At 42.9% G+C, this 9,276-nt stretch overlaps 1 protein-coding gene across 1 annotated transcript in view; it reads left to right on the top strand.

Moving 5' to 3' along the window:
• Nucleotides 1-9,047, top strand: part of LOC108542414 (SPARC-related modular calcium-binding protein 2) — a 108,775-nt gene extending 99,728 nt beyond the window's left edge. Inside the window, exons 5-8 of the mRNA XM_017892417.1 lie at nt 763-810; nt 4,150-4,200; nt 6,167-6,241; nt 9,028-9,047. Of these exons, the coding sequence (XP_017747906.1) occupies nt 763-810; nt 4,150-4,200; nt 6,167-6,241; nt 9,028-9,047 (194 nt within the window). The remainder of the gene's footprint in view (nt 1-762; nt 811-4,149; nt 4,201-6,166; nt 6,242-9,027) is intronic.
• Nucleotides 9,048-9,276: the final 229 nt, after the last annotated feature.

The following is a 9,276-nucleotide window of genomic DNA, read 5'->3' as shown; positions in this document are numbered from 1 at the left end:
AAAAAAAAAAAAAAAAAAAAAAAAAATGTTTCTGCTGAGGAGTTTTACTGGGCGTGTCTATGGCTATGGGAATTCCAACTTAATTCTGAACAGAATATTCAACTGCCAGCAAACTCTGAGAAGAACTGTTTTTATTTCTCGAGTAGGTATACTAATGATGAGGGGGAAGTGGATCCGTATAGCGGCGTCAATCTGTGGGAAGAGAAAGAACTATACTTCTATTTGTAATATACACCTTTCAGCATCATATAAACATTCAAACTTGGTCGCACATTACTTAGTAGATTTTCAATAGTCTAGCAAAAGGTAGTTCCTCACCATTCTCCTCTGTAAATCAGAATCAAGCCGAAATCAGGGTTTTTAGTTATCTTTGGTTGTGTAATGTCTTAGGATTTTAAAAACGTTTCCTTTTTTACCTAATTCACTTCAGTACCCCAACATGGGTATGTATGTTATGGTTATGATGACATTTTTCAGGTGAAGAGACTGTAATATATTGGGTTTTGAGGTCTTCTATACATGTGCAACCCCTTAGCACCTGAAGTAGAAACTAATCTTTTGTTGCTGAGTCCCGGGTCTGCGAGTTTAGGTGACAGTGTCCCCTCAGGGTACTAGACAGCTTGCAGAATTTAAGTAGAACATGCCAAAGCACTGCAAATTAATCAAAATGGAGCAAAAACGTGTGCGTAACTTAATTTGTGATGACCATTTAAGAGTCCAAAATAATTTCATTTCACTCCACTCCTTAATTTCCTCTTTTAGGTTCCATCAATGAAAAGTTACCGCAACGCGAAGGCACAGGAAAAACAGGTAACTATCTTAGAATAAATGTGTGTGATAATATACAACATCTAATTTAACCTATCCTGTGAAATAACTTCTCAAGTTAAAGTTTAAACATCCACTAGTGACAATGATAAGAGCCGAGCCAGTTTCTTGCTTCTTTATTCATTCAGCAAATGCCATTCACTCTTACGATCACCAGCTCCGTTGGGTCTGTGCTCTGCTGGGATCACTGGTGTTGGGCCTGTGCTCTGTGGCTTGTTTCAGGACCATCAGCAGACACTGTTAGGACCCCCTGGAGCCTCCCAGTCTGTGACTGTGGAGAGGGCTGAGGCTCAGTGTTTTGGCTCCCTGTGGGATTCTAAACCATTGCAGTTATTGAGGACCCTGATCAAGAAGCCTCGACTCCTCCCTACAAGGAGGAGGAGGAACCATTTTTTCTACCTACAGCAATCACTGCCTTTGAGACTGGTGCAAACAAGAGCCGAACAAAACCCTTAAACTTAAGCATCATATCACAGCCTGCGGGTCCTGTTTTGGGGTCTGTCACGTGCCCACCATGACTCCCCTGGGAAAGTCTCCATCCTCTTCTCTGCCCTTGCCTCGGCCAACACCCTTCAGTACCAGGACACATTTCTGCTTTTCTTTTACATCAGCCTTTAAAGTCAGAGGTTGTTTTCAAGATGACAGTGTACTGAACCAGTAATGAACAAAAATAATACAAAGACAGACCAGGCCAAGGCAGGCAGATCACCTGAGGTCAGGAGTTCGAGACCAGCCTGGCCAACATGGTGAAACACCATCTCTACTAAAAATACAAAAATTAGCCAGGCATGGTGGCACATGCCTGTAATCCCAGGTACTCAGGAGGCAGAGGCAGGAGAATTGCTTGAGCCCAGGAGATGGAAGTTGCAGTGAGCCGAGATGGCGCCACTGCACTCTAGCCTGGGCGACAGAGTGAGACTCTGTCTCAACAAAAAAAAAAATTGGGAGTTTTATTCCACCAGTCCGTTCCGCATGTGTGGAGACTGGTGAGGCCCGTCCCTGCCCTAGAAGATCCTTTGCAAAAAGAGTTCTGTATTACTAAGACACAGACATGTTGGAGGGACAAGCTGGCATGAGAGTAAATGTCAGGCTGTCCAGAGGGTGCCTGCCAAGAATGAGGCAGGAGCAGCTTCCTGGAAGGGGAAATATGTAACAGGTGTGAGCTGGGACAGAAGAAACCTCACAGTCAAGGAAGATAGCTCATTTTCCAGCCGAAAAATGATGACAGGCATAATGGGGACACTGGGTTGGGAGAGGGTTTATGGTTGGAAAGGAAGGGGTAAAGTTGCATAGAGCAATAGTGAGCTGCGTGAATTGAGTCAAGAAGATAATGGGGTGGGCATATCGACATTTGTAGAGAAAGGAAGGGACAATCTCATGACTGGAAAAATTAATCAAATGTGGAAAGGGAGGAGGAGACGGAAGGATCATCTTCTTTCAGAGGCCATTTCCTAATCCTATTTATTATGATATTTATTGTACCCACTGTAAACAAAATCTAGAGGAATTAGTACATGGGCATGAAAGTGAGTTAAGGAAAGAACACGCCCCCCACTTTAGGCCTGAATACGCAGAGGAGATACCTGGATTAAGCAACAGAGCTGGTTTCCAGACACAAATAAGACGAGACACTTCACAGACTCTGATAGAGGGAAAATAAAAACTGCACAGCTCTTCGAGATTTTTGTTTTATTTCTTTAAGGCTGACTTCAGCAGCCACCAATGGCCTTGTTCTGTTGGGACAGAGCCACCCCGTCTGTGAGGGACGGGGGCATGGAGTAGGACCTATGATGACCGTGCTGAGGGGGAAGCGTGGACAGGGCAGCCTCTGGTGCCCAGAATCAGGGCTGAGAGGAGGATGGACAGTGGGCCTGTTAGTCACCCTGTCCCCAGGCCACACCTGCCCTCCCTGCTTGCCATTCAGACTGAGCTTTCAGACTGGCCTAGCCCCAGTGACTGGGGAATGGGCTGGTGGCCTCAGAGTGGTGACTTGGTGAGGCCTCAGCAAAAACACACAACAGTAATAATGTATTTGATTGTCCCTCATTCCAAAAAATTTCAAATATGTTATTTTAAGACTTTTTGTATGTTCTTGTGTTTAAAATATGTTTCCCATTTGTTTTATTTTCTTGGAAGAAGATTGTAAAATATTCAACCACAAAATATTCCTAGTTTATTGTTATTATCAATGTTAGACTTGGATATTTCAAATAACTGATGTTGCATTTTTGTCAGTATTTTGATAGCTAGCAAACTGTTTTCGAGAGATTGCTCAATGTTAAAATTTTTTGAAAATCTGTTTTGATTTTCCCCCTAAAATAAATTCTTATGACAAATTTTATTCTTTAGACCACTGGGAAGTTCATGACTTAGTTACCTACATAAGTCTTGTGGCTAGACCTCATCTTTGCCACTTTTTCCTGTATTTCAGTCCAAAAGTTACTATTTAACAAAACGATATAAGCAAGCTTCAGTGAAAAAAAATAAAAATAAAAAGGATGATCCTGAGAGCACCACAGTGCCCTGTGATTGCTTCCCGGGTGGGGCCCTGAGTGTCTGGAGGAGGACTCCTGGCTCACGGGCCTGCCATCCTGCCAGGTCTCTGAGCCTTTTAAAACCTCTTACTTTACCAGGGAACCCAACGTGTGTGTCAATTAATTAAATACAGATTCTCCACTTGGAAAATGCGAGTCCATGAGTGGTGCAGGGGCCTGTGACACCCCAGCCTGCCCTTTCCTCCATTCTCTGATAACTTTCGCCCTGTCCCCTCCACCCCATGCGCCCCTCAGATCCTCGCTTAGATTATTCCAGGGCAGCAGTGGAGAGAGGGCGGGCCAGAGGTGTAGAAGGGCGTCCAGAATTCTCCAACCCTTGCCTTTCTCTTGGGGAAAACAGGGCGTGTTAAGGGGACATGGCTCTGCTCAACCCCACCCCAGTCCCTGCTAAGCCCTCTTCTGTAACCTCCGGTGGCCCGAATTTATGACTTCTCTTTCCCAGGGCTAGACTTTCTTTACTCTAATTATTTTGATTCCTTCCTCATCTGCCCTATGGCCTGTGATTGGCTCTGAGAGTTTAGAACTGATGGGATGTTTTCCACTTGGAAGTTAGGTCAGTGTCTAGCCTGGAGCATTTTAAATAGCAGCTGACTGGAGAGTGGGCGTGGATGCCTCAGGCAGCATCCGGTCGGGTCTGTGTGGGGTTGCGTTATGGTTGATCTGTGGGGACTGAGTGCAAGTCCTCAGCATCCACCTGCATGCACACTTACTTAACTTACTCTCATAATTGTAGTCTCCTTGCAAATCTTTTCCGTTCTGAATTCAGATGATGCCGCGGCTCCGGCGTTGGAGACTCAGCCTCAAGGAGATGAAGAAGGTGAGCCGGGGGCAGGGATCGCACAGTTTGGGTTGGGGAGGAGCTCGAGGGATGGCGTGGAGCTGGGAAGTGGGGCGAGTCATCTTGTTAGAGCTCCATTCAGTAAGGAGTGTAACATGCCGGACACAGAAATGACCACATGATCTCACTTATATGTGGAATCTATTAACAAACAAACAAACAAACAAAACCCCAACAGTGAGAAGAAGGAAACAGCAAGCCGAAAGGTTGTCACCAAGGGTAGGGGAGGATGGAGAAAATAGAGAGATGAGGTCACAGGCTGCAAAGCTGCAGTTATGTGGGATGGACAAGTCCACACATCCAGCGTACAGCACAAGGAATCTAGTTAATGATGAAATGACAATGGATGGCATCCCACACATCCAGCCCATAGCACGAGGAATATACTTAATGACGAAATGACAATGGATGGCATAGTAAACATTTCCTAACCACACACCCGTGAAGTAACTGTGAGATGCTGGGAATGTGAATTGCTTGGCTGTAGAAATAATTTCACTGGGTAAATGTGTATCTAAACATCATGACGTTAGACAGGGATAAGAGAACAAACTCCCAAGCAGAAACGGACTGCGTGTGGCCGTGTCCAGCCTTATGAGGGCACCCACTGTTTTTCCTGATGTCTTTGGAGCGAGGGGTTTTCCGATATTGCCATGTCGCATTCTCATGAGGGTTTCGTTAAATACACATTTCTAAGTTGAAATTTTACAGTTTGGATAATATAAAATGTATGGCCATTTTACCTGTTTACATTTCACATCTTTACAAGTGGTCATAACAAGGATAGATTTCCTGTTTTTACCTTTAATACATTGTCTTAGGTATTTACTAACGTATAAAAAATTACCAGGTCAAAGGGGACCAGGGTTAAAAGGCAAAGTGTAAGGAATACACAGTATAAATGAACAAAACATTGAAGTGTAGGACTGCATTATGCTTTGCAAATAATAATAATAATAATAATAATGGTAACTAATGCTGCATGGCCCTGCGTGCTACACAATGTGGGCTCTGCCGCCGTTAGTCCTGGGCCTTCTGAATGCCCTTCCGCAGATGAGAGCCCTGTGGCAATTGACCCAAGTCCATCTGGGTGTAAATGGCAAGTGGCATTCAGACCCAGACGTCTTCTTCAGGGTCTGTGCTCTCATGCACTAACAGTGACCTGCACTATATTCCTTTTTTTTTTTTTTTGAGACGGAGTTTTGCTCTTGTTGCCCAGGCTGCTGGAGTGCAATGATGTGATCTCAGCTCGTTGCAACCTCCATCTCCCAGGCTCAAGCGATTCTCCTGCCTCAGCCTCAGTTGTAGCTGGGACTACAGACACCTGCCACCATGCCTGGCTAATTTTTTTTTTGTATTATTAGTAGAAATGGGGTTTCACCATGTTGACCAGGCTGGTCTTGAACACCTGACCTCAGGTGATCCACCCGCCTCAGTCTCCCAAAGTGCTGGGATTACAGGTGTGAGCCACCACGCCCGGCCCATTCAATTTTACTTGTTAAACAAGATTACTACAAAAGGGGTGTTCCTGAAAAGTTTCAGGCAAAAGTTATATTTCACATATTGCATTTTGTATTGAGTCTTTCAACTGAGTGAAAACATTGTATGTTGTGTGAATAGCCATTTTAACTACACAAGGATATCTTCTTGTACATTTGGGTATTTTTCTAAAATCTGATTCTTTTAAAGTGAATTCTTTCTAGACCCAAAGAGCTTTTAACTATACTTTTGGATAAAGAGAAGAATGCCAAAAATATTTTAAACGTATGTTATGATTTCCTTTTGTCTCATGCATATAATCATTGTAACTATTTCTTGACAAATGTACAATGTGTGTTATATTGATTTATTTTGGCTTTCGGACTGCTTGCTGCACTATGTAACTAAGGAACATTGTGCGTTCATGATGAATTAAAAATGCTTATCATTTCATTTTGGTTCATAGATATTGCATCACGTTACCCTACCCTTTGGACTGAACAGGTTAAAAGTCGGCAGAACAAAACCAATAAGAATTCAGGTAAGACGCTGCCTGGTATCACTTTGTAAGGAGGGATTTAATAGATGTAGAAAATGATGGATTTTTTGGAGTTAAGTGTTTTGTACAGTTGACCCTTGAACAACACGGGGGTGAGGGGTGCAGACCTGGCACGGGGGTGAGGGGTGCAGACCTGGCACAAACATCTGAGGATAACTTTCAACTCCCCCCAAAATAATAGCCTATTGTAGACTGGCAGCCTTACCAATAACACAGTTAGTTAACACATATGTCATATGTTATATGTATTATATATTGTATTCTTACAAAAATAGAGAAAATGTTATTAAAAATCATAAGGAACAGAAAATATATTTACTATTGGTTACGTGGAAGTGGATCATCATAAAGGTCTTCGTCCTCCTCATCGTCTTCACCATGAGTGGGCTGAGGAGGAGGAAGAAGAGGAGGGGCTGGCCCTGCTGTCTCAGAGTGGCAGAGGCAAAGGAAACATCCTTGTAGCGGTGGACCCATGACGTCAGAAACCTGTGGTTCCAGGGTCGGCTGTAAATATTTTCACCTGGTTACTCAGTCATGAAAATAATTCCGATTATTTGATCACCATCATATATTTTAACATTTGGCATTTGAAAATTAAATTTTCTAAAGTCTTTAACAGATTTCTCTGTAGAGGGCAAACAAACTATAGCTTTAGGTATAAGTTGGAGATGTTTGTTAATAAGTAAATAATTATAAATTTGCTTCTGGCCTGATTTCAGAGATGTTAAAAGACTTTGGTAATTTAGTTTAAAATCCTCCAAATTGTGTGCATTTTGTTTGCTCTAAAACAGTGTTTGAGAGAACGTTCACCTTTTAGAGCTGACTGTTTTGACATTTGGAAGACCAGTAACGGGTCGCTTCGTCTTCGGTTAATGATTTTGACTGTTTTCATGGAAAAGGGTTTGTTCTGTAATTTTCATTTAGGCTCTCAGTTGATTGCATGTGTGTGTCTCATTGCCTTTTCAAATGAGGGTTTCACAGATTCTTACTGAAGGGAAGCAGCTGTGTAGGTTTAACGTAGTTCAGCTGTGTAGGTTTAACGTAGTTCAGCTGTGTAGGTTTAACGTAGTTCAGCTGCTGAGGAAATACAGCGTTAGTAACAGCTTGAATTTTCTACGATCAGCTTTGGGTGAAAAAAATTGCAAACATTCACAGAGCCTGCTTATGCATTAAAACTTTATCTGTGGTTATGCATCCATATAGTCTTCTGCTTACAAAAGAAATCAAAAGGTTTATTAAAGTTCAGGATACTAAGAGTGGTTCAATTCTCTCTTCACCCTCCTATGCCTCTTATAGACCCAACCTAAAAAGGACCCTTGAGGGAAGTGCCTGAGTCCCCTTAAGCCAGCAGCCACCTCAGAACCCCAATGGTGGGTCTCTGGTGGGCCTGTCCACTGATTTTCACCTGTAAAGCTCGCGTGGTGCAATGCCAAATGAGCTGGCACAGGTCCAGTGTGTGATTTCTGCCCCATGATACTCTTAAATCACTGCCTCCAGCCCAGAGTCTTAGCTGTGTGGCATCTTCTTGTTACTTTACCCTTCTGGGCTGAGATGAGGAAGGGCACACCCCAAAGGCCCCCCACCATCTACAGGCACACATGGCAGAAACATTTAACACCTATTTATAACATTTTTTCTCAGAAATGCTTGTTATAGATGAGTTTTTCCTATTGTGTGGAGATACTAATCCCTTTACATGTCTCATGCACTTTTGACACTGGGTTTTGTTCAATTTTGTCACCCCACTTTAAAAAGCTATTTTATTTGATTTATTTCTGTTTCATACCAATTTGTATATGAGAGATTAATTAAAACACCGTATGTTTCAGGTTTACTGGTTGATATGGTTGGGCATTGTGTCCCCACCCAAATCTTATTTTGAATTGTAATCCCCATACTCTGCACCTGCCAATGGAGAGACCAGGTGAAGATAATTGAGTCATGAGGGCGGTTTCCCCCTTGCTGTTCTCATGATAGTGAGTGAGTTCTCACGAGATCTGATGGTTTTATAAGGGGCTCTAACCCCTTCGCTGGGCACTTCTTCTTCCTGCTGACTTGTGATGAAGGTGTCTTGCTTCCCCTTCACCTTCTGCGTGATTGTCAGTTTCCTGAGGCCTCCCCAGCCATGCTGAACTGTGAGTCCATTAAACCTCTTTCCTTTATAAATTGCCCAGTCTTGAGGAGTTCTTTATAGCAGGATGAAAATGGACTAATACACTGGTAGATCTTGAAAACCATTGGAGAATAAATATGTTAGCACCTAAACTTAATTTGAAAAACAAATGTAAAATTCTTGTAAATGATTTTGCTGGAAATATACATTATTTTATTTTATTTTATTTTATTTTATTTTATTTTATTTATGTTGAGAGGAAGTCTTGTTCTGTCACCCAGGCTGGAGTACAGCAGTGCAATCTTGGCTCACTGCAACCTCCACCTCCTGGGTTCAAGCAATTCTCCTGTCTCAGCCTCCTGAGTAGCTGAGACTACAGGCACCCACCACCACGCCTGGCTAATTTTTGTATTTCTAGTAGAGGCGGGGTTTAACCATGTTGGCCAGGCTGGTCTCAAACTCCTGGCCTCAAGTGATCTGCCTGCCTCAGTCTCCCAAAGTGCTGAGATTATAGGCTTGAGCCACTGTGCCAGGCTAGGAGATATACATTTTTTTTAAGCCAATGTAACCATTTCAGGCTTTGGCAGATTAAGCTCCATGTAAGCTTGTGGAAGAAGAACATTTCTGTGTCTCACCTCTCACTTGCCACTTGCAGATTTCCAAGACTTCAACTGACCTGCCAATTATAATTAGCCAGTAAAAACTGAGCAGGCTTTTGGTATTTAGTGGGACTGAAAATAATGTTTTAGGAAATTCCAGTTTACAGAAGTTACCCCACACTATAATTTGATTTAAGTCAGCCGAGATGAGTGGAGCACGAAAGATGGCATTGAGTTGACTTACAGGCACAGGGCATGAAGCTACTGGACTCTGTGTTTAATACCAGTTTTCCAGCTACACGTTC

This window comes from Rhinopithecus bieti, unplaced genomic scaffold, assembly GCF_001698545.2.
Source record: "Rhinopithecus bieti isolate Rb0 unplaced genomic scaffold, ASM169854v2 scaffold_1017, whole genome shotgun sequence".
Lineage (NCBI taxonomy): Eukaryota > Metazoa > Chordata > Mammalia > Primates > Cercopithecidae > Rhinopithecus > Rhinopithecus bieti.
The sequence above is the reverse complement of the archived record's forward strand: the minus strand, read 5'-3'. Positions and strand labels throughout refer to the sequence as shown.